A 25,693-nucleotide genomic window follows, 5' to 3' on the forward strand; every position below is an offset into this window, starting at 1 on the left:
CTAGCCCCTTATCAGCCTCCCCAACCTCATAAAAACCCTAGAACGACTCATCCTTTCATTCTTGTGTGATTTTAGTCTTGAGAAGCCCATCTTGGTGATTTTAAGCTTGGAAGAGGAAAGAAGAAACTGGCAAGGAAGGACTTGGGAAGTTTGAGCTCATAGATCTGGAATAGCATCATCATTTGAGACTCTTTGGAGGTATAAAGTTCATAATTTTCCTCAAGAATGCTTAGATCTAGTGTAGTATGGTTTTAAAGTCATTTTTGTCCCAAGTATGGAACTTTATGGTTCAAATCCGATTTCTGGACTTAGAGTTGCCACTCTCAGTTCAAAATGAGTCCCTAAGGCAGAAAGTTGTCATCTTGAATGTCTTACTGGATTCATGCATGAATTAAGATCATTTCTATGAGAATAGAATGTTATTTTGGAGTTTGGGCTTATTAGGGTCATTCACAGTCACAAAGTCAGTGACTTTATGGATTAAGACGTTGAAAAGGACTTGGATATGTGATTGTAGCTTCTGGATTGGAGTATTAAGCACTTAATGGAAAGTGACTTAACAGGGGAGTACGCTGGGAGTACATGGAGGTACGCCTAGAATACTCACTATTTAGCTAGTACGCCCAACGTACATAGGAGTACGCCCAACGTACTCATCAGATATGGCCCTTGCGAGTTTTGGGCATCGGTTTGGGCCATGCAGGGGATTTTGGTTCTTTGGGCCTTAGTGGGCCATCAGAAGTCAAATAATATGGGCCAATAGGATGTTTGGGCTTAGGGTAAGGCCCATTAGGAGGATTGGGCCCAATTTAGCAAATTGGGCCATTAGTGGTCCACTAGTGGGCTTGAAGGCCTACTTAGTGTTGGGTTTTGATTTGGTTTTGGGCCTTGGCCCAAATTAGAGAAAAGACAAAATGGACTATATGGACCCTTAGTCAAGATTCATAGCCTATATGTTGACTCAACCTTTGTTATTTTGGATAGTACAGTATTTTCGGTGAGACAGCACTTCGGGAGTCGATACTTCAGTTCAGACTGGCATTGCGAGGTGAGTTATCTGATGGGTTTGAGCAACAAGAACTTTCCTATGTGCACATGCAAACCCTAATTGCTTGGATCTAGGTTTCTCTAATTGAACATGCATTAAATCCAAGACTTACAATACTAGATCTAATGTAAACAAGTGATTCTAATCATATGAATTAGGATCTAGAACAATACCTTGGATTACTTGCTTGATACTTCTTCTTCTTGGAGCTTAGAGTCACAATTATCACTCCTCTAATGGCTTACAAACACCAACTAGCAAGAAGATGATTTGAGAGAGAGAGAGAGGAGGGTGAGAAATCGGCCCTAGGGTTTCTTGCCTTGCATGAGTGCCGATTTCCCTCACCCTAGGGTCCTATTTATACTATGAGCTACTAGGGTTTCACTTTAAACCCTAATTGAATAACTTAGGCCCTAAGCAATCCAAGATCCTCCTAGATACTAGGCTTGGACGAATTTAAGGTTCCCAAACCCTAAATTTCGTCCACCCTCATATCCATAAGGATACATATCCCAAAACACAACTATCACACATTTGACAGTTTATGCCCCTTTATTCAATTAACCTCTTTAAGTCACCAAAATAATTCTCAATTAATATATGACTTATATTAATCAAATAACAATATTATTCCTTTAATATATTATTCTCATAATATATAAACAATAATATCTCTTATCTCTTAACAAATCATCCTGTCAAGTTGCTATGGTAAAGGCAACCCAAAAGGACCATGCACAACCGGGTCAAGTACTTACCAAATATAGTTACAGCCTTAGACACTAATCCAACAGTCTCCCACTTGGATAAGTCTAGTAACTATATATACAAATACAAACCGATTAGCAATCGTAGCTCTCAAAGACGCTGTCAACTCTGATCTTATCAATCTCCTGTCCTTTAGATAACGGATCGTACAGTCCTCTGTTTAGATATTATGTGGACAATCTTATGGAACTTATTGTCCAGCATTTTGGTTTCTCGATCTCAGATTCATTTGACATAGAACTTAATTGAACACATCAATTCAGTCCTGACCGGGCCCGGCACATAAGTCAAATCAAATCATCGAGCGGCCGTGATATCGCTTTTATGCTCTTAGAATAAAAGTAACAGATAAACCTTGACTTATATGCATTCATTATTTACTAATCAACTATACACAATAATACGTTTTATGACATCAATTTACTGATGCGGTTTCGCATAGTCAATGCATAACCAATTAATAAACAATAAACCATATATCTTGGTTTTAAGACCATATGATATTATCGTCTTGAGATCACTTGTGTCACATTCCAAAAAGTGATTCCAGCAAGCGCGGGTTTATTCCAATGCTCAAAACTTGTTCATAAGCACTCACGAACGTTGTAGCAAACCTTTGCTATGTCTAATACCCTTTTAGACAATCTACACACCAATTCATGACAATCTTCATTCATACCTACTTCCAACATATTAACTATTGTGGACCATTCGAATAATTCAATTATTATTAATAACTTAATTATTCAGGAAGTCAAAACATGCAAAGTGAAACAATAGTTAAACAATTAACATAAGACAACATCTTTACTCATAAATAATACTCTTTTATTTAATCATCAAATGTCAATTACATTTATCTATTACATGTTTCAAAACTATCTAATCTAAACCAATATCGTCTTTCAGCCCAATGCTCCTAGCGTGCTACATATGCTTAACCCTACTCAGTCCCTTCGTAAGCGGATCTGCTGGGTTATCTTCTGAGGATACCCTCTTCACTACGAGGTGTCCTTCTTCTACTCGATGTCTAATAAAGTGATATTTTATGTCGATATGCCGAGATCTACCATGATCCCTCGGTTCCTTGGTCAAGGCAACCGCTCCCTCATTATCACAGAAAATTCCATAGGCTCCTTTATGGCAGGCACAACTCCAAGATCACCAATGAAGTTCTTCAACCACATCGCCTCTTTTGATGCTTCGCTCGCTGCAATGTACTCTAATTCTCACGTTGAATCAGCTACGGTTTCTTGTTTGGAACTTTTCCAAGTCACTGCTCCTCTATTAAGGGTAAAAACCCAGCCCGGCTGCGAACGATAGTTGTCCCTGTCGGTCTGGAAGTTGGCGTCACTATTCCCTCACACCTTTAAGTCATCACTCCCTCCGAGGACTAAGAACCATTAATAGTTCGTGTCTCAATCAAGATCAATCTAACAATTATCAATTAATTACTCATTAATAATTAATCATTTAAATCATATAATGGATATAACAGATAACACATCAATGGATATTAGAGTAGTGTTACTCACCTAGTTAGTCAACATACTTATTCCAGTTTTGATTCTAATCATTTGATGCCTATCAACTCGTTACATGGTAGCACCTAATCATCAAATAACAAGTTTCTCAAAACTTGTCATAACTCACTACTAGCTACCCTCAGGGAACTCTTGTCACCAAGTAATCAAATCTCATATTATTACCATAACAGGTATTTCACAAATATTTGGGTTTATAACCCTTACAGTCTCAACTAAATCTTTAATGTGGTAAGATTTACTTACTAATCTTACCAACATGTACGTAACAACACCACATCACGAATACCCGTAAACCATACTCAGGTCAATTATATCTCAATAAATATAATATATCAAAATCATAAATTAACAGGGGTAAAAGATACCTCAACGCATCTCGTACTTGGCCCGGTATCACCCGTATAATGGTATAACATCTCCAGTATAATTTTCTGAGAATGACTCTTGACCAGCCCTTTCGATCACATGTGCCAAAACACTCCAAATGACTTCAAAATTTCTTATATTTATACTCTAAAAGACTTCACGTCGTGATAATGTATATGTCATGTCGTGACACCCAAAAGAATCCGGTTCTGCCACGTGTCACTCTCTCGACGCATGTCTCAGTGACTCAACCATTGTCACGTCGTGAGGATCATGTTTTCATGTCATGAAAATGTATATTCACGTCATGATGGTTAAGGGGTTGACCATTGACTGGACTTTCGTTGACTTTCTCAAAATAACAACGTATTTTTATCTAAACTTCAAACGACCATAACTTTCTCATACAAACTCCATTTCAATGATCTTTATATCCACGGGATCCTCTCAACAAGCTCTACAAAATTACTCAATTATCTTTTGCTAAATATCATTTCTCAATTTGAAGTAGCTTCATGCTTTATTTCTCTTACTTGCCTCATATCATTCTATATCTTCTAAGGCGATACATGGTCATGAAAAACAGGTATTACAAGTTCTCTTCCCCTTTAAAAGATTTCATCCTCAAAATCTCGCTAAGTAAGGGTGTATCAATTAAGCCTCCTTTCTTATATCATGAAATACTCGTAAGTATTTTAAATTAATCTTTCTCTTAAATCTTCTCCAATAACTCATTAGTCATAGTCCCAACCTATAATCACTCTCTCATCTCAACTTATCATATGTTTCTTATTAGAGATGTTATTCAAACATTTACTACAAAAGGACTCAACATCATATCTCGTTTCTCTTTATATTCAACTATAAACTCATCTTCCTGTATTCAAAATTTTCTCTTCGTCCTCATTTGCTCATGCCTCCTCTTAGTTTAAACAACTCACATATTTCTCATATGTTTAGACTTTTCTTCTGTCTTAAATTCACCATCTTGTTTATCTAACTCTTTGGTAATGATCGATTTGAATTTCTATAGAAAATAGTTCTACCATTACATATCAATACTCCTCTTAATCATTAACATTGTTCCCAATTATCAAGATCAATCAATATTCCTACTATTATTCGAAATATTAATCATCTCATTCACAACTGGTAGTAGTTCTCGTATTATCACTCAAAGTTGGCTATTTCTCTTAGCATTTTTCTCAATTATTGTCTGGTACTCGACTTACAGCTCATTTCTAAGCTAAAAGTGTATCACTATTATCAAGCATGTAAACTAGAAACTTAATAAGTCTATCACATAATGAATATCAATTAAGCACTCCACATATTGATCCTTGGCGAATCACATATTAACTGCTATCACTCATTTCTCAATAGTTTTACTATTTCTTATAATACGTAAATTAATCTTGTTATCCCTTACGATATTTACAATGTAGTTAATCCACTTGAATATATGTAAATCACTCAAATCACTCGGGTTAATCACTTCGATTACTCTAATTAATGATCTATTATTCAATTCAATTTCTCATATCACTAGGTGAATCTCTCAAATCTTTCACTCAAATTAATTACTCTAATCAATCTCTCCAATCAATATCAATTATTCGGATTAATTTCAATTGCTCAGGTCATATCAATCGTTCATATTTATCTCTTTAATCACTATAAATCATTCGATTGAATCACATAAATTACTCAGATGAATCAACCACTCAAATCAATCGCTCCGCTCAATATTAATCATTATGTTCAATCTCATCTAAACACTTGGATCATTCACTCAATTCAATCTAATCAATTACTCAGATTATTAATTGATCATTTTAATTGATCATTCTCCATACCCTTTGTATACTTAATTATGAAATTTTTTCTCTCATAAGTTTACAAATTCTCAGATTAGTTTCAATCACTTTGATAGACATTATTGTTGTAGTTGCTAGGTGTAAACATCACATTGTACATAATGTCGAATTTGATAGACAGTCGAATATTTGATTATACCCTAAGCTCACAACCAAATAAGGAATAAGAAATAAGGATGAATCAAACATTCTTAGACTATAAAATCATAGTATATTAATCTATCAGATGCTCATAAATTACTTAGATCGGTTACTCTTGGTTATTTGAATTAATTACTCAGACTATTCAAATTAGTTACCCAGATCAATTATAGTCGAAGTGCGATTGTACACTTTTGTAGCGTATTAAAAGGCATTAACATCTCCTCTGATCTCTGTTCCTTCTGTAACTTTGTCAAGGAGAGCACTTAGCACGTCTCCACATCTTCTTCTCTTATAACTTCGCTTCGAATGTGTGGAATTGGTTGATCAGGTGGTATGGTCTTATTAGTGAACAACGTTCTTCTTGATTCATCTCATGGAGCTGCTCAACTCATTCACAGATAGAAATAACAAGCGAACATTTATTATGGTGGGGAATGACTTTGCATTAGCACTTTTAATTAGATTAAATTTAGATCCAAGTTTTGTATCTTGGTTTGAGCTTCTCTCTTTAGTCATTTGTTTTGTGTTAATATATTTTGCTCAGTTAAAAAAAATAAATAAATCCCTATTCTAATAAAAGAATAGTTTTAATCTCCTTTTGACATGTGTCATCATATTAGGCCTCCTAATTAATACATATTTTTTTTGCCATGTGTCACCCTATTAAACATCTTAATTAATGCATGCCACTTGTCAACCTATTAATTCTCTATTTCAAATTTAAAATTTTCACTTTAATTACAATAAATTAATAAGAATGCAATAAAAATTAAAATAAAATTAATACATATTATAATGTGATATAATTTCACATATTTATTTAAATTAATGATTATAATTGATTAATAATTTTGTATTTTAACTCTTAAAGTTTAATTTATAGCTATGGTTTCACGGGTTATAAACTAATAAATAAATAAAATAAAATAGTGGGTTATAAACTAATAAATAAATAAAATAAAATAGTGGAGAGATAAAAGAAGGTATCAACAAAACTTTATGTAATAATACAGGTGTCAGTATTGAGATGTTTAACGTTGGAGATCTCTACCCCCACAGCATCCCATACGATTTCCACAGTCGACTTCCTTGAGTGAATCCAACTTTCGGCCACTCCACCGCTTTCCTCCACCAACGCCGCAACTCCAACGCCTTCCTCCACCAACGCCGCCGGTAAGCTTTTCTTCCCCATCTCTGAAATCGATTTCCTTTGGGGTGATTGAACATCGGTCAAAGCAAATAGCTTTTGATTTCCATTCACTGGTTTTTCACCGAGTTCTGATGTTTGTCCGACATCATAGTTGCAACCTACCTATCTCATAACGCTTCTTGCGAAGTTCAATTTGATTCGTCTTTGTGCTCCTCGAAGATTGTTGGAGTTGTTGCCGTGAATTAGTAGCAATCGCTTCCTTTTTTCCAGGAATTAGTTTGTTATCTGTCGGTTTTTCAAAAGGAACTAGCATCCATTCTTATCCATCCCGTCTTAAAAGTGAATGTTGTGTGTTAATCGACTATAAGACCTGTCATTTTTTTTAGTTTAGAATGATTTCTGGCTAAAAACTTGAAATGGGTTTGGGAATTTCATATAGTCTTGAGGGTAATTGATGTAATATGTATTGAAGTCAATTTGTGTTGTGGAAAGCAAGAATGGCAATTGATTTGTTGTTAGTTTTAAGTTGGTAAAATGGTAATTTTTTAAACAAAAAGGGTAAAATGGTAATTCAGCACAACCATTAGAGGCCTAACCAAACAACATGTTTTCACTCAGAAAGCATGTGAATCATTCATAGGCTGCTAAACAGCCCCTTAGTTAAATCGGTCTCATGGAGAGTATTAAAAGATCGATGTTAGGGAGTCGATATCCTTGGACGTATTCAATTAGAAATCGTATTTCTGGTAGAGCGTTGGCTTCTCGAAAGCCAAGAAAGTCTTGTAATCATCTCTTTTTATCCGGTCATACATAAATTAGTGTATCAGTTCTTGTAATTCTAATGTGGTTCTTATCAATCGGCATCAGAGTTGTTGGATCCACCATGGGAACTCAAGCAATCAATAATTGCAGATCAATAATCGTCTTGAAGAAATTCAAAGTGTGAATGCATCTTTGAAGACGAATCGAACTCAATTTGATTCCAAACTGGAATCAATTGAAGGCAGTCTAAAAGCCAATTATGAGAGATTTAAAAACAAATTTGAAGCAATTGAAGGAAGCTTACATGCTATTACGCAGCAATTAACGAGAATGTCCGAGAATACAGAAGATTCTGGCAAGAGTACACCAGAATTAGGACAATCGGTTCTAGATGGAGTCAATGCTATCCACATGTATCAATTTTCTCCATCTGGCGCCGATTGACTTAATTTTGGTTTTTCTCGGAATCTTCTGGATTCTTGGACATTCTTGTTAACTGTTGTATAATAGAGTGTATGTTTTCCTTCAATTGCTTCGAGTTTGTTCTCAAATCTCTCAGAATTCGCTTTTAGATTGCTTTTGATGGATTCCAGTTTGGAATTAAATCGAGTTTGATTCGTCAACAAAGATGCATGCACACTTTCAATTTCTTCTACGCCATTATTGATTGATCGAATTCCCATGGTCGATCATGTTGCTCTGATACCAATTGATAAGAACAGTGGTAGAATTACAAGAATTGATACACTAATTTCTATGCCCAAATCAAAAGAGATGATTACAAGATTTTCTTGGCTTTCGAGAGGCCAAGATTCTCCTAGAAGTGTGACTTCTAAGTTCTAACTTAATACATCCAAAGATACTCACTCCCTAACATCGATCTCCTATTAATACTCTCGATCTCCTATTAATACTCTCCATGAGACCGACCTAACTAAAAGAATGACCAAAATACCCTTCAATCTCACCTTTGTTACAGCTACTGTACTTTTTATTTTCTACAATTAAAACTAATATGAAGCGTGATAGAATCATATTCTACTAGTTCTTCCCCATTAATTGATGTTCTCAAAAACGAAATTGAATTTAGATCTTATCATGTTATGTTTAACCCCATTATTTCTTCTATATTTGATCTACAATTCATTTGAATTTGACGTATTTTTTTTTTCTAATTTGCACGTCAATTTGAATTGCAATCAAATATTTTTCTTGTGATTCATTACAGTGAGATTGAAATGACTACTGCTGGTTCTAGCGATTTGCCTCTTGTTGCTCAAAGGTTCATACTAATCCTTAATACTTAAACTTTCATGTATACACTTTCATACTTCGGTCCTGTCCTTCAAGTTTTAGCGCATATAATTCTCAACTAAATTCTAATTCTATGTTGTACATTAAATCGATATTCCATTAACCATATGTATTTTACTTAATCACAAATATTAACTTTAATAAAATAATATGTATAACAAAATGATGTAACAGTTGAAACGAAAGACTATTTGCATCAAATACTAAATCATTTTTTCAGGTTACTAGGAAAAGTCGCTTTAGTAACCGGTGGTGCAACCGGTATCGGAGAGAGCATCGTGCGTCTTTTTCACAAACACGGTGCAAAAGTTTGTATAGTCGACATCAACTCCCACCTCGGCGAACACTTATGCAAAACCCTGGGTCCCACCACCCGTTTCATCCACGCTGACGTGGCAATCGAGGACGACATCTCCCGTGCAGTCGACTTCACAATCTCCAATTTCGGCGCACTCGACATCATGGTCAACAACGCCGGTATGGGCGGGCCACCATGCCCCGACATACGTGAATTCCCCATTTCGACCTTCGAACAAGTATTCAATGTCAACACCAAGGGCACGTTTATCGGGATGAAACACGCATCTAGGATCATGATCCCGTTGAAAAAAGGCTCGATTGTTAACATTGCTAGTGTTGCGAGTGTTATAGGAGGGGTGGGCCCGCATGCGTATACGGCGTCCAAACACGCGGTTGTTGGGTTGACGAAGAGTGTGGCGGCGGAGCTTGGGAAACATGGGATTCGTGTGAATTGTGTGTCGCCGTATGCGGTTTTGACGGATCTTGCGTTGGCACATCTTCCTGAGGATGAACGGACGGATGATGCCAAGGCGGGGTTTCGGGCTTTTTCCGGGAAGAATGCTAATTTGCAGGGTGTGGAGTTGGTGCCTGATGACGTGGCGAATGCGGTGTTGTTTTTAGCGAGTGATGATGCGAGGTATGTAAGCGGGGATAATCTGTTTGTTGATGGTGGTTTTACGTGTACGAATCACTCGCTTCGTGTGTTTCGGTGATTTATATTTTTGGTTTTTGTAACTTTATTGTTGGATTTGTGTGGCTAAGATTTTCTTTGTTGAGTATAGTTATAACTCGCTTTTTAACAATTGGAATTGATGCATGTGCAAGTGTACCTAAAGACCAAATATTTCATTTTACGGTTTTTTGATTAAAAAAGTACAAAAAAATCTCAAAAGTTTAGAAAAAAATTAAGGTTTTTTTTTTTTTTTTGCTAAATCTTTTATGTATGATAGAACAATTGATTTTCGTTAGGAGACACTTCTTTCAAAATAAAAACAAAAACAAAAATTCAAAGCAATCTACGCCGTCAAACTCATTGATGTAACAAGTGTTTTATAGGTGTCGAGTTTCTGCATATATATGATCACAAGTGTTTCCATTACTTACTGCCATATGACACATGTTTGATGATGCATATCATGCCATACATGCATGTACTTTAGTAAAATTAAATACCTTATTTATCTTTATATTTATGTAAAATAATAATACTATAAAATCTCCTACTCCTTTTGGGAAATTAAATATTTTTTTATATTTTCTTCCTAACTATCTTTCAATTTATGTTAAATAGTGAAAATTATATTAAAATATTATTAATTTTATTAAATATAAGACATATCATCATTTAACATGGATTGGAGGATAAATATGGAGGATAAATATGAAGAAAATATAAAAAAATATTTAACTTTTAATTCTTTCTCTTAATCATCACTTAATTTTAACATTTGTTTTGATTTGTGATTAGAAAGGTGAACAGGACCAAAATACATGAGATATTTGATTTGTCGAAAAGCTTCCCCCAAATCCCAATAGAAGAATACTATATTTTAAAATGTAAATCTTATCTTGTTTATAATATAGTAGTAATCGTTTTGAGAATATGAATATCGTACATTATGCGAAAGCAGTGTGCTCAACTTTTAAATTAAAAGGATGTAGAAGAACCTAATTTCTTTTTATAATGAAAAATGAAATATTTAACTTGATATATTTATTAAAAATATCGGATTAATATAATAAATATGATGTATAGTTGTATACATTTGATATTAGTTATAAAATCTATAAGTATTGACTACATGTCTACATTAATTTGTTATTTCACTTCTAAACCGTCCTATGTTATGATGGAAATCGAAAGGGTAAAAGGCATATTTTAAAACACAACTTAAACAATGAAATAAGTCAATAACTAATCTTATATAAAATCGAATATCAGAATCCCAAAAGAAAATCTTGAAACGCGATTTACTGAGTATTACGTTAAAGATTTAAATTAAATCTTTAATTATGGAAACGTGTTTAGCGAGAATAACTGAAGATATATCTGCGTTTTATACGGATGATAATAAAAAGCGGCAACGCAAATATTTCGTATCGATCTTCTTTTTCATCGAAGGACGAACAAGCCTCAATATCAAAAACCACCTTCCATAACTCTCTCCTCAGCCCTCCCAAGGTACCCAATTCTTCTTCTTCTTCTTCTTCTTCGTCTCTTTTGTAAATTTATACGATTTGAATTCTATAGTTTCTTCGATTAATACGTTGAATAACATTAATATTCGAGTAGTATTTTTTTTCTTTAATTTTATAGAAAGAAACCCTCAATCTTATTTTTTAAAACAATCATAGATTTACAAAAATGCTGGTTTTCCCTTGTTCGATTTTATGATTGTTTAAGCTATTACGGGGAAATTTTATATTTGTTGGAATAAACAACTGATCATGTAATTGTTTTGTTTAAAATCCTAGTAGGTTTAATATAATAATTAACATCGTCAAAGTGGGAATGTTTTCTTGTATATTGTGAGTTAATTCTTCAAATATTTAGACCTTTGATCTTTTACAATAAGTTAACTTGTTTGATTGTTATTTTAGTACTTGCGTCCACAAGATTCTCTGTCTTGTGTTTATAGAATGATATTTAACGAGTTTCCAACATTCGCAAGATTCAGCGGTTTTCTTTCTAACTGGTCTCATAATTCATGCAAGCAGAACCGACAACAAGATCTTCATGAGTTCAAAAAACAGTCTGGCATTCAACGTTTCCTGTAAAACGGGAAACAAGAAGGATATAATTCCAGCTTGCATTCTGTCAAACTTTTTCAAGAATCCCATTGTCAACTCGAAAATCCACCATGGTTTCCTCTCAATTAACCGTTTTAATGAAAAACGAACCTTGCAAATCATCCAAGAATAATTCACCATCACCTGTGAGTCCTCTGGATGTCAATATCCCTTTAGATCATGTTGAATTCGACTTTTCCGATGTGTTTGGTCCTCTACCACCTCATGCTTCAAATGAACAAGCTAGTCATCATGAAGATTTTGAGAAACCAGCTGTTATTTACAGCCGATCACACCCCTCACCAGCTCATGTGATCAGTAAGCTAACCATACATGAAAAGGATGATTTATATGATGAAGAAGCATCGGTTGATCATCATAAGGTCCAAAGTGTTGGGCTTGAAGATTTTGAGGTGATGAAGGTCGTTGGGAAAGGGGCGTTTGGAAAAGTTTATCAGGTCAGAAAGAGAGACACATGTGAGATATATGCGATGAAGGTTGTGCGTAAAGATAAGATTTTGGAGAAGAATCATGCTGAATATATGAAAGCTGAACGCGATATACTAACAAAGATTAATCACCCATTTGTCGTTCACCTTCGATACTCTTTCCAGACTAAATATAGACTTTACCTTGTGTTGGATTTTGTAAACGGAGGTCACCTTTTCTTCCAGCTACATCGCCATGGCCTATTTAGGTTCCTTCTCCATCTTCCACTGAATTATTCATCAGTATATAATTAATCCAACATTAATTAAACAGTTAATTGGTAACTTGTCGGTTTAATTTCCAGAGAGGATTTGGCACGTATTTATGCTGCAGAGATCGTTTCGGCTGTTTGTCACCTTCATGCAAATGGCATAATGCATAGAGATCTTAAGCCTGAAAATATTCTTCTCGATGCTGATGGCCATGTACGTCTTTTCTTGTAATCTACATCGTAATCAACCGTATTCTTTATAAAATCATCAGCCCAATAACCCATGCATGCATATGTGTGTGATATATTCAGGCTTTGCTTACGGATTTTGGGCTAGCAAAAGAATTTGACACGAATGCAAGATCGAATTCGTTATGTGGGACTGTAGAATACATGTCACCTGAAATTATTCTTGGGAAGGGTCATGATAAGGCTGCAGATTGGTGGAGTGTTGGAATCCTGATGTATGAGATGCTCACAGGCCAGGTATTGTATATATCTAAGGGTGTTTTGGTAAATTCCATTCGTCAACTTGATATAAGGGGTCAAACACCTTTGAGTAAAATGAATCTTGTTCTTTTTTCTTACAATTAAAGCCACCTTTTCGTGGAGGGAATCGGGAAAAGATTCAGCAAAAGATAGTGAAGGAGAAAATGAAGCTACCTGCGTATTTATCAAGCGAAGCACATTCGCTTCTGAAAGCTGTAAACAAACTTTTTCTAACATGTTACTTCTTCGATCGACATTATAATAAGGTGAAATGGTTTGACCTTTTAATTGACCAACTTTTATATATGTGTGTGTAGTTGCTACAAAAGGATCCAAGCAAGAGACTTGGAAATGGTGCGATGGGAAGCGATGAAATAAAGCGGCATAAATGGTTCAAGCCCATCAACTGGAAGAAACTGGAGAATCGAGAAATTCAGCCAAGTTTCCGACCTGAAGTTGCCGGCGACCATTGTGTGGCTAACTTTGACAAATGCTGGACGGACATGCCGCTGACAGAGTCTCCGGCATCCAGTCCTAATGGCTCCACCACCCTCTTCCAGCGGTTTACATATGTGAAACCTGCAGTCTCGTTTCTTGAGAGTCAGAGTTCAGTAATTCACTACACTGATGTTCGTTAGAATTTGGTTTATCATGAAATTAAGCCGATATAAAAATGGCGGCTGACTATAGATCTGTGTGAACCATCTTTGAATATTTTCAAACAATAGAAAAATAATATTCATTAACCAAATTTGTATGCAGTCCAAAAATTTCAATTTCAAATTAAATAATTATAAAATCACTTGTATGAAAACAATCGTAGTATCACTCTTATCAAAAATCATTGTATCAATAATCAAAACATATCATGATAAAACATCATTAGAGTATAAATCCCAAAGATTTTTGGTGCGGAAAACGTAGTGTGATGCGCTGTGATCATGCCGACTCATTTCCTTTCGAAGAGAAAGTACCTGAAACCAAAACTGAAAATTGTAAGCACAAAACTTAGTGAGTTCCCCCATCATACAACATACCATACAATAACATACTGTCAGGCATATCTGGATGCCCAACCTACCCTGTCAGACATATATGAGTGTCTGATCTACCCTTACAGACATATTTTGATGCTTGACCTACCCTGCCAGGCATATTCGGGTGCCCGACCTACCCAAGCATATCTGGGTGTCCGACCTACCTTCCAGTTTATCTCAACCGACTACGGGGTCTAACCTACACCTCTTACCACTATCACATAATATCATAGCATACTAGCACATAAAGCATAACATATAGTGACATACCAGACAATTATCACAAAGAAAATCATCTCAACTATAATCAACCACTAGTAGGCCGACATTGGTGCCTTCAACCCACTCCTACTTGAAGGTAACTCACCTCAAATGTCATGAAGTAGCCGAACTGTCCTCGGCTCTGAAATCAACTCCACTCAAACTCCTACACATAAAAGATCTCCTTTAATTACCCTTTCATACTCATAACCCCTTACGAGTCAACTTTGGTCAAAGTCAACACCCAGGTCAAAGTCAGCCTTCTGGTCAAAGTCATTGTCCTGGGTTGACTCAACTCGCCGAGTTGATCCATCAACTCGTCGAGTTCCATGAATCATAAACCCTGAAATCGCGATCCAACTCGTCGAGTTCCTCCTATCCACAGAATCGGGACTTCTCCAGTCAACTCGTCGAGTCATCCTTGAACTCGTCGAGTTTTGCCCTTTACAGACTCGGGACACTTCGACCAACTCATTGAGTTCCTCTATGGACTCGATGAGTTCTTCATTCTGTTGAGCCATCTTAACAGATTAAGCTCTTATCCTTCAGATCTAAACTTCCCTACTTCATCCTCATATTGAAAATGTCCTTTTAAGGGTAAAGTTGGAAACTTTACCCTGTTAATAGCCTTCCTTAATGGGTGTAGCTTAAACCCTAACTCTTTAGGACCTAGATCTTGATCTACAAGCCATCAATTCTCCAAGCTAATGCATACAAACTGAGATCTGGACCCTAGACACTACACGAATACGTAAAGCTTCCACCTTTCTCTCCATGCATGGCCTTTTGGAGCTTAAAAGACCAAAATGACATCCTATAGCTTGCATGAGGCTTCAATGGCCATAAAGTTTGCACATTTATACCATGAAAGCCCTCTGTGGTTCCAGATCTGATGATATACTCACTTGGGACGTCCATTTCCCAAAGGTCATTCTTCTTGGACCAAAAATCCCATAAAATGATAATAAGGATATCTAAGAATTTACTAAGCAAGTTTGAGACTTGCTTACCAGAAAATGATGAGAATGAAATGGTGTCTCTGGATCAGGAGCGGAGGATGTGTAGGACCAGGAGGGGTTGTGCCCCCCCCCCCCCCCCCCTGATATTTGGGCTAGAAATAGGAATAAAACTTCAGAATTTTTAATTATAGGCCTTTTAGTGTGAAAATTGGGTTGTGGCCCCTCCCGATTTCATAAGTGACCAGGTAATCTGATTTCTCAATTTCTCCAAGGCTACAAGTCAAAATTGATTCTATCATTCGCACCTTACCCATCGCCGCTACCTCAGTATCATACCCAACATCACCATCGCGGTCCGCAAAAGCTGACACCGGTTACAGGATGACCGAAAACCAGGTATGGAATCCTGTTCTTTCTTGTTTCTTCTCTTCTCCTGTTCAGTTGTTGTTCTCCTGTTCGGATTCATATCCTCTTGGAAATTGGAATTAGGATTTAGGAATTAGAATTTACAAATCTCAATTCTCAATTCCTGAGTTATTTTCTGTTTTTGAAGTTAGATGTGAAGTTGATTTGGTGATTTGTTTAGCTCTTGAAGCCGTCAATTAAGGACTGTACAGTAAGACAAGGGACACGAACATAATTTTTTTTTTATGTCTGCTAAAACTGAAAACAACCAAGTTTCTTAGATGAGTTATTGTTACAGAACTGAAAACAACCAATTAGGATTTACAAACTGAAAATCTTTTTGATTTGGTTATGCTAATCTGCTTCAAACGAGAACAAAAGACCCATCACAATGTTGATTGTCAGTTTGTTACAGATTTTATTGTTTCACTTATACTCTATTTTACACATTGTTAAATGAGTTATTGTAGATTTTTGTTATTGTTTCTCTAGAATAAGCTGATGAGTGATTTGTCTAATTTTTTATTTTTATTGAATCAGTTGTTCCTTCATTTTGATTTTTATAGATACAATCGTGGGAAAGATCAAAACATTAGATTATTTTTACAAAAGAAAGGTTGATGATGAAGAAGCTCACAATGAAAGTGAAGATAGTAAATGTCACAAAGCTTCAACATGTGAGTTGTAATTCTTTTTCCAAGTGTTTTTGGTGTTTATTTGTTGAAAATAATTTGGTTTTAGTTATTTATTTATTTTTATTTTTTAAGGTAAGAACGTTAATTTTAGTTTATAATATTGGCCCCCCAAAATTATTTGTTCAAGCTCCGCCACTGCTCTGGATTTACTAGCTTCTTCATGAATCCCCAAGCTTCTCCTTCCTTCACAAGCTTCAAACACACAAGATTCGCTCAAAAATATCTCACAAGCTCATACAAAGCATTAGGGTTTCGTGGCTAGGGATTGGGACGATGGAGGCTATAAATGAGGCCAGCCTTTGGAGGTTAAGGTGTTCAAATAGGATGCTAAACCCTGAAAATTAGGGTTTCACTCTGGCATTCCTACTCGTCAAGTTGAGGGTTTCAACTCTTCGAGTAGACTTTCCAACCCGCGTCCAAATCCGTTCCTACTCGACGAGTTTGGAGCCTCCAACTCGTCGAGTCCTATATAAAAATGAATAAATTTTGAATTTAATACATACCAGGAACCGGGCGTTACAAATTTATTAAGTTTTGATACGTACAAATTGTGAGGTAAGGAGATACCATAGTTTTTAATTATCATACAAAAATTCACTTTTACCCATAGTTACCTAAAACGCAGTGCGCTCTGGTACAGGAACGAGAAACGAGTATGGGGTTCGCTAAATTGAGTGTATCGGTTACCGATGGTAGGCTCATTTCGGTACGGACCAGTACAATGTACCTTGTGGTCCGGTACGATGTACTCAATTGATTAAGCCAAAACCAGTAAACATACTAGATTAACCCAAAAACAGTAAACATTCTTGATTTCTCGGAATACATGTTCAATTAATACAAAGACAATAAACATAATTGATTACCAAATGAAAGGAAAGATAGTTGATTTTGATTATCAAGTGACAATAAATAAAAACAGAATTACAAATAGTACTTGATTAAGCAAAAGTGTAAGACATAAAACAGGAAACAAAGTAACAAACTTAATCACTATCTCTAGTCAACCCTCTGCCTTTTTCCTCTCTCATTATCCATGCCTTCATCATCAAGATTCTCCCACACCATTTCCTCTAAACGAGCATTTGAACCTGCAATGTAATAACTTTCTGGCTTCATGTCCTATTTTTTGTTAGGGGTTGGATTTATAAGATTCTGAAAAATGGGATATAAGTCTAATGTTGGAGTGAATAAACACAAGTTTATCCGCTCTTTGGCCATTTAAACGAGTCTGCTTGATTCTATGGATATGAGAGTATGTGCTCCAATTCCTTTCCTTTGAAGAGCTACTAATTTGTTGAAAGAGTACTCTTTTTGCTACTTCCGCTAAAACCGAAGTTTTCGCTCCATGTCTCCCACCAATCAATCGTGTCCATATTCACAACATCGGCTTGCGTCCTGCACAAGGAATAAATTCCTTTTTAATGTGAAATATCGCAAATTCTTCTCTTAACTTCATTTCCTCTTCATCACTATCTGATTCTTTCAAACGCTTTCATAACACCAAGTATAACTTCTTTTTCTTGGTTGGGAGGTCTTCTTTTCATGCCTCCTGGTGCCAACTTCTCAAGATAGTGTTTGTCATAAAATTTATGACTTAAAGCAAATCCTACACAATGAAGGGGGATATTCATTTTCCCCACCTTGCGACAACAATATCTTTAACTTCAAGGAAATATGATGAGAATTTATTGTCCCTCATAGTCATAGTCTCTTTGATTTAACCCATCATATTGTTCACTCGTTTATATATTTCTCCTATTTTGGGACCTTCACCACCACAAAACTTTATCATGTAAAAGATGGGTTTTTAATCACCAAAACATGATTAATATCATCCTAAAAGTCATCATCATAATTGCTTTTAGAACATCTTAAGCTGCTCAAATCATCTATCGTTGAAGATCGAATCGAAAACCACAAAATTTAATTTATTTGTGACATTAAAAATAAAATTTTGCATCAATTATATCCGAGAGTTATGGATAAGATATTTGAATAAATTAGGTTTTCCTGATTTCGTGGATATAAAGAACACCCAAAACGGAGATCATACGAGAATTAGATAAGTGGCTTAAAGGATTAAGTCCTTAAAAGTAAGGTTGGTAAGACGTCGTGTACGTTGGGCGTACTTGGTTGTATGTTGGGCATACGCCGGAGGGAGCCCTGATCTGGATCATGAGTATACGTGGCATACATGTCGAGTATGTTGGGCGTACTCAGTCTGAGTTGACTTCTTGACCTGTTGACTTTGACTTTGTGTAACGACGAGAATTTCAAAGCAATTTTTCATTTTTTAAAACATAATATAATTCATAAAATAATCTCAAAACTCAATGTATCACATGTTATCTCGATAAACCAATCCCAGAATCTCAAAATACATAAATCTCCATAAGTGTGTACAGATCATGTCGGCGCCTTCCCGCGATCCTCGCTGGTACCTGAAATGTATATTACATAACACGGTAAGCATAAATGCTTAGTTAGTTCCCCAAAATACCACATACAACACATACGCCACTCGAGGCTATAACTTGGTATGACCATCTGGTCGATGTGTCTCAGCGGGACCCTCCAGTCCCGTAACTCGTTGGACCCTCCAGTCCGATCTATATATCACATAACATACATGTATCCCAATGCACATAATCTCAAACATACACATACACATAAGACCCTCCGATCTGCATGCACATAGATACCACTCTAGATAATGTATAGTGAGAAGACTCACCTCGTATGAAGTCGAATAAACTCTCGTGCTCAATATCCCGACCTAGCCTCCTCCTATCAAAATAATAACATCTCTAATCAATACCCTCTTATGTTCTCATCTCTAAATAATGAGTAGAAGACCATTCTACCCCTCCCTAACCTCTCTTGAATCAGTTTGACCAAAACCCTAATGGTCAACTAAAGTCAACTCCCGTCAACGGTCCAACTTTGACCAGACTCATCGAGTGCACTTGGGTGACTCGGCGAGTCCATGCGTGTCCTCTGAATCCTCCTAAGGCCTCACTCGACTCGTCGAGTCAACCTTTCACTCGACAGGTTACCACTGGTCACGAATCGCGGGGCAACCTGACTCGACTCGTCGAGTACTCTTATGGACTCGGCGAGTTTCCTCCATGGCAACACTCAAATGACCCAATAATCACGTAAAGGTCCAATCTTTATGCTCATGCAACACTTATATGGCTCTATTTGATGAAATGACTCCTAAAATGGCAACCTAGGTTCACAACTCCAATGGAACAATATAAAGCTGGAAGATTGGGACTCTCTGGACCTCCAGATCTAAATCCTATTCCACATTGGGACTTCATATGCTCCATATTCCACTAAAGAAAAAGGGTCAAGAAACACTAGATTCATGTAATCTACACCATACAGAAGGAAAGGGTCGATTTGTTACCTTAAAGTGAAGCTTTATGCTTCAATGCCCCATAATATCAACCTCCTCTGTCCCCTCTTGTTGGAACTCCCTTCTTTGCAAAATCACACCAACAAGGCTCAAGATGGCTCCTCCTCTCACACTATACGCTCAAGCTCACTAGGGTTCTTTTCTCTGGAATGGTAGCCGCAACTGAGGGCTATAAGGACCCTTAAATAGGTCACAGGCCCAAAGATTTAGGGTTTCTATCCACAGCACGGACTCGTCGAGTCCATTCATTAAATCCAGTCAGCAGTCGCGATCCTACTCGACGAGCTTAAGCATCAACTCGTCGAGTCCCTCTTCTAAACTCAAAATAAATAATTGAAATATGATACTTGGAAATCCGAATGCTACACTTTGACCAAGGTTGACCAAGTTTGACTTAAGAGTATTTTGGGTATTTTGAGCTATAGTTGAGCATTGGTCTCTATATCTTGAATAGGTGACATGTAGAGACGGTATTTGGAGCAGTTTATCGTTCAACTTTTCGTCGGACTGTAAGGTGAGTTTCCTCACTGTACTTGTGAGTCAAAGGCACCAAGGCGAGACCAATTGGATTGTTATCCTGTTATACCTTGTTTGATGATATATTGAGTATGGGGTAGGTCTATATGATTGTATGATAGTTGTTGATATGCATAGACTGGTAGATCTATAGGACTACCTATGATTTCTGTCTGCATGATTATTTGTCTATTGAATATGTTTGTTATTTATTATATGTCGACATATTGTGTTAGGTTGAGACTTTAGTGCTATGTGTGTGTGAGTCAACAGACCGGGGGTATTCCAGTCTGATGACTGAGTGAACCCGTTGTATATTGGTATTCCAGTTCGATGACTGAGTGGACCTGTTGTGTATTGACATTCCATTCCGATGACTGATTGAGCTAGAGGTAATCCAACCCGATGGCTATGGACCCGTGGGTATTCCAGTCCGATGACTGATTGGACTCGACATGCTTGTTTGTATGTGAGATGCGTATAGTGTGGTGGTACCTTGGGGGAACTCACTAAGCGTTGATTTTTGAGATGTTACAGTGTGATTTGATACCTTCAGTCTGAGGTGAGTTTCTTTCACTTAGGGGTGAGCATAATAACAAAAAAACCGAACCAAAACCAAATTAACCGATATAACCGAACCATAATAACCGAACCATTTTAAAAACCGTTGGTTCGGTTTCTAATTTTTGTTAACCGATAACTAACGGTTCGGTTATGGTTTTATAGTTTAACCGAACCGCTAACTTAATCACATTGAATATATGGGTGGTTGACTTTTTCTTATCCAGATAACACATAATATGGATGTTTGGCTCTTTTATTTGATAGTTTTTGATTTAATCGCATTGAAAGTGTATGATTGTTAGACTTTATTTTAATATTAATATCAATTATCAATATATGCACTTATTAATGTCAATCTTTTTTAATGTTTTATATTTTTGTTGAATGTTTTTTATTTTGAATGTGACTATGTGTTATCTCACTCTAAGTATTAAAGGTACACATTTTATTCTATTACTATAAGTTAGGTTACAAACATTGACGTCAAGGACTTTTTGGTATTCTATTTTCAGTTTTTATGCCAATATACTTTCGCCATTTATATTATTTTGAACATTATGGTTAACCAATATTAACCATTAACCAAAATTGTTAACAGATAAAAAACCATTAACCATAACCAATATTAACCATACCCAATGGTTACCAAAATGCATTAACCAAATCATAATGGTTATGGTTCGGCTTTAATCAATAACCGAACCAAACCGCCCCATACACACCCCTACTTTCACTGTATCCGTGGGTCGAAGGCACCAATGTCGACCCACTAGTTTATGTTATAGTATGATGATTGTCTTCGTAACAACTGTCAGTTATGCATGTATTTGCCTGATGACTCCGTGATTCTTTTGTTATGATATTATGTGGTAGTGGTAGGTGTGAAATAGACCTGACATCCGATTGAAATAGACCAAAGGGGATTGCTGTAACATCCCATAATTTAAGGCCAAAAATTTCATTTTTAATTAAGTTATTATAAAACCAACGGTATAGAAACATTCATAATAACATCCCATGTCAAAACCAAAATGTCAATAATCAAAACATGTTATAATAAAACAATATCAGAGTGTAATCCCAAAGATTTCATATGCGGAAAACATAGTGTGATGCGTTGCGATCATGCCGGCTCCTTCCCTTTTGCAAAAGAAGTACCTGAAACCAAAACTGAATATCGTAAGCAGGAAGCTTAGTGAGTTCCCTCATCATACCACATACCATACAATAAACATACTGTCTAACATATTCGGGTACTGGACTACCCCTTTGGTCTCTTTCAACCGGTAACTGTCTAACATATCAGGGTGCTGGCCTACTCCTTCGGTCTCTTTCAACCGGTAAATTGTCTAGCATATCAAGGTGCTGGCCTACCCCTTCGGTCCTTTCAACTGGTACCTCGCCTAGCATATCAGGGTGCTGACCTACCCCTTCGGCCTTTTTGACCAATAAGTAAATACCCTTAAGCCATTCCCCGAGACTACCAGTCTCGCGCACCTGGTCCAACCACCATATTCCTAAGAGATCAATATCGAGGCTACCTGGCCTAGACTCCTTTGCGTCACATACTGATTATCCACATGATCCTGCAACTCAAGATCCAAACCCTCGACTCAACAGTCTCTACCAATGCCATCATGAATTCCCATAAGGAGTTTGAGTCGCACCTATGCGGAACTTTACTGTTTCTAAGGATGGTCTTTTTTTAATATATATATATATATATATATATATATATATATATATATATATATATATATATATATATATATATATATATAAATTGTAAGATATATATGAAGTCTCGTATTAACTATTCAAAATAGTCATTATAGAAATAAGAGACTCCATATATTGAAACATAAGATACATAATAATGAACTATGTCACGGTGATTTAAGATACACTAATAATAACTATTAATTATTAATTTTTTATTGATGTTTTTCGATTCAAATTTATTTTATATTCGCATAAATATTTTTTTTAGAATGACAACATCTTATATCATTTGGTTAGAAGTTTTTTCATTTTTTTTATTGACAAACTTATATACTCCTAATTCTATTTATGTTTCAGATGAGATTTGAACTCTCGACTTCAAAGAAAAAACATCACCAAATAAGTCTTTTGGCAGAAGCCCTTTGGTAAACAATACTTAAAACACATAATTCTACTGAAGTATTTGTTAAAATTGTAACTTACAGAAATAACTAGTTTTGTTAGACGATAAAGGGTGATTTTTTTTTTCGGCTGACCTAAGGGGGTGTTTGGATTAGTTTTTTAGCTAATTTCTTATAGCTTATTTGTGGTGGGAATAAGCAATAAGTAATAAGCATGGGGATGGAAGCTTATTAAAATTAATTTATTTAGTTTAATAAGCTGGATTTTATTCAAACACTCAAATTAACTTATTGTAAGAATAAGCAATAAACTTTTTTTTTTTTCTATCCAAACACCCGTTAAGAAAGGGGATGATGCTTTTGATTTGAAAAATGACCGAAGGCAAGAGCAACAAGTGGTGTTTACTCGGTCTCCACACATCTCCTGGCTAAAAGGATAAACCATCAGTTAGCCACGCGGCAAAAGTTCATCCTTTTGCTGACGCTACGAATTACAAAATCACCCAATAAACCTTTCAAGAAAACAATCCAACCATGGCTTCTGCTACCATGCTTTCTTCAACAAACCTTAAACTCTATTCCAACTTCATTTGCTTCTCCCCTTCCAAACCCACATTACCCAACACCATTTTCCCCTTCACAACTCATTTCAAGAGAAACCCATTAAAGCTCAACGCATCTTTCAATGAGATCTCCGATGATTTATTAGAAACAACACTTCATTTAGACCAGTTCCCGATCTTCAAATCCGGGTATGCTGAATTTCAGAGAGCTACCGAGGATCTACCTGAGAATGAAAAATGGGGTGTTTTGGTTTTCGCTGGTTTGGTTTGGATTTACTTAACTGCTAGGCCTGGTGTTCTGTTTGGCGCCATCGATACGTATCTTCTAGCTCCTGCACAGAAGGTGTTTGATAGTTTGTCTGGCAGAAGGAACTTGAAGCGTTCCGATTTCTTGATCGGAGATAAATTGGGAGAAGGGTCGTTTGGCGTTGTTTATTCCGGCGTCGTGGTTCCTAAGAATTTCACCGTAGAAGAAAGGGTCAGGAGCAGTGGGAGTAAGAGGAGGCAGCTCGAAAAGGATGAAAGGTTTAAAGAAAAAGTCATCCTAAAACAGGTGACAATTCCGACGTTTTTATCGAAGGAATTCATCACTTTTTTCCTACAAATTTTGATTCAAATTCGATTCTGTGTAATTCATCAGGTAAAAATCGGAGTCGCAGGTGCTATAGAATGTGGCGAATTTGAAGAATGGTTTAACTACAGATTATCAAGAGCAGCTCCGGAGACATGCGCAGAGTTTCTCGGGAGCTTTGTTTCAGACAAAACTTCTTCACAGTTCACAAAAGGAGAGAAATGGCTCGTATGGAAATTTGAGGTAAATCCCAATTCCGAATTCAGATAGCTTCAATTCATGCTGCGACGATTTAAGTTCATTGGAATTAAATTAATGAAACAGGGAGATCGAGACCTTGCTGATTACATGAAAGATCGAATTTTCCCTCTAAATCTGGAATCGCTCATGTTTGGTCGCGTCTTACAAGGACTTGAATCCATAGAACGAAACGCATTGATAATCAAACAGATAATGAGGCAGATAATTTCATCATTGAAGAAAATACACGACACTGGGATTGTTCATCGCGATGTAAAACCAGCGAATTTAGTCGTAACCAAAAAGGGACAAATCAAACTTATAGATTTTGGCGCAGCAACAGATTTAAGAATCGGGAAAAACTATGTACCCAATCGAGGTCTTCTAGATCCAGATTACTGCCCACCAGAGCTCTACGTTTTACCAGAAGAAACACCATCGCCACCTCCAGAACCAGTCGCAGCTCTTCTTTCCCCAATTCTATGGCAGGTCTGTGATTATCAATTCAAACATTTGATCTTTCTGAAGCTTTTATGAATGAAATTTAGGGTTCGTTGTGTTGCAGCTAAACAGTCCGGATTTGTTTGATATGTACTCTGCGGGGATTGTGTTGATGCAAATGGCGATACCAAGTTTGAGGTCTAGTGCAGGATTGAAGAACTTCAACCTTGAATTGAAAGCTGTGAATTATGATTTGAAATTGTGGAGGGAAAAGACACGAACTAGACCTGATATAAGTGTTCTTGATCTTGATAATGGAAGAGGGTGGGATTTGGTTACGAAGCTTATCTCTGAAAGAGGGTCATTGCGTAGAGGTCGTTTATCAGCTTCTGATGCACTCAGGCATCCCTATTTCTTGTTGGGTGGTGATCAAGCTGCTTCTGTGCTTTCCAAGCTCAGTTTATCAAAGTAGAAAACTCAAATTGGTTCCTTGGTTTTCAATCCAAAAAGAGATAGATATTCTTCTCTTACACTTTGATTTTCTGGTAAATTTCTTTGCTTGTGTAAAGCTTCCATGAGTATAATTCATAGGAAGAAGCAAGATGAATGAATATGTAGGCTTCTTTCTCTATTTTA

At 36.4% G+C, this 25,693-nt stretch overlaps 3 protein-coding genes across 4 annotated transcripts; all 3 read left to right on the top strand.

The window, feature by feature from the left end:
• Positions 1 to 6,761: 6,761 nt before the first annotated feature.
• Positions 6,762 to 10,079, top strand: LOC111876124 (xanthoxin dehydrogenase). The gene is made up of 3 exons (XM_023872658.3): positions 6,762 to 6,923; positions 8,891 to 8,944; positions 9,197 to 10,079. The coding sequence occupies exons 2-3, from the start codon at positions 8,901 to 8,903 to the stop codon at positions 9,987 to 9,989; spliced, it is 837 nt and encodes a 278-aa protein (XP_023728426.1). The 5' UTR covers positions 6,762 to 6,923; positions 8,891 to 8,900; the 3' UTR covers positions 9,990 to 10,079.
• Positions 10,080 to 11,326: 1,247 nt separating this feature from the next.
• On the top strand, positions 11,327 to 14,014 carry LOC111876123 (serine/threonine-protein kinase AtPK2/AtPK19). 2 transcript variants are annotated; one of them, XM_023872657.3, is made up of 6 exons: positions 11,327 to 11,458; positions 11,995 to 12,763; positions 12,860 to 12,980; positions 13,079 to 13,252; positions 13,363 to 13,470; positions 13,573 to 14,014. In XM_023872657.3, exons 2-6 carry the CDS (start codon positions 12,138 to 12,140, stop codon positions 13,891 to 13,893), a joined length of 1,350 nt encoding a protein of 449 aa, XP_023728425.1. In that variant the 5' UTR covers positions 11,327 to 11,458; positions 11,995 to 12,137; the 3' UTR covers positions 13,894 to 14,014. The 2 variants fall into 2 exon arrangements, with proteins under 2 accessions (XP_023728425.1, XP_052623309.1); XM_052767349.1 differs by lacking the exon at positions 11,327 to 11,458 and having other exon boundaries at positions 11,485 to 12,763.
• Positions 14,015 to 23,573: 9,559 nt separating this feature from the next.
• Positions 23,574 to 25,688, top strand: LOC111876122 (serine/threonine-protein kinase STN8, chloroplastic). Its single transcript, XM_023872656.3, has 4 exons — positions 23,574 to 24,358; positions 24,446 to 24,619; positions 24,701 to 25,105; positions 25,182 to 25,688. Exons 1-4 carry the CDS (start codon positions 23,777 to 23,779, stop codon positions 25,527 to 25,529), a joined length of 1,509 nt encoding a protein of 502 aa, XP_023728424.1. The 5' UTR covers positions 23,574 to 23,776; the 3' UTR covers positions 25,530 to 25,688.
• The last annotated feature ends 5 nt before the right edge of the window (positions 25,689 to 25,693 follow it).

The sequence above is a fragment of the Lactuca sativa genome, chromosome 9, assembly GCF_002870075.4.
Source record: "Lactuca sativa cultivar Salinas chromosome 9, Lsat_Salinas_v11, whole genome shotgun sequence".
Lineage (NCBI taxonomy): Eukaryota > Viridiplantae > Streptophyta > Magnoliopsida > Asterales > Asteraceae > Lactuca > Lactuca sativa.

What these genes read in the sequence shown, in the direction of transcription:
- LOC111876124 (XM_023872658.3), top strand. Translation starts at nt 8,901, where the DNA reads ATGACTACTGCTGGTTCTAGCGATTTGCCTCTTGTTGCTCAAAG. An exon ending in TTGCCTCTTGTTGCTCAAAG is followed by an intron (nt 8,945 to 9,196) that starts GTTCATACTAAT and finishes TCATTTTTTCAG; the next exon opens with GTTACTAGGAAAAGTCGCTT.
- LOC111876123 (XM_023872657.3), top strand. Translation starts at nt 12,138, where the DNA reads ATGGTTTCCTCTCAATTAACCGTTTTAATGAAAAACGAACCTTGCAAA. An exon ending in TTCTCGATGCTGATGGCCAT is followed by an intron (nt 12,981 to 13,078) that starts GTACGTCTTTTC and finishes TGATATATTCAG; the next exon opens with GCTTTGCTTACGGATTTTGG. An exon ending in CACATTCGCTTCTGAAAGCT is followed by an intron (nt 13,471 to 13,572) that starts GTAAACAAACTT and finishes ATGTGTGTGTAG; the next exon opens with TTGCTACAAAAGGATCCAAG.
- LOC111876122 (XM_023872656.3), top strand. Translation starts at nt 23,777, where the DNA reads ATGGCTTCTGCTACCATGCTTTCTTCAACAAACCTTAAACTCTATTCC. An exon ending in AAAAAGTCATCCTAAAACAG is followed by an intron (nt 24,359 to 24,445) that starts GTGACAATTCCG and finishes GTAATTCATCAG; the next exon opens with GTAAAAATCGGAGTCGCAGG. An exon ending in GGCTCGTATGGAAATTTGAG is followed by an intron (nt 24,620 to 24,700) that starts GTAAATCCCAAT and finishes TTAATGAAACAG; the next exon opens with GGAGATCGAGACCTTGCTGA.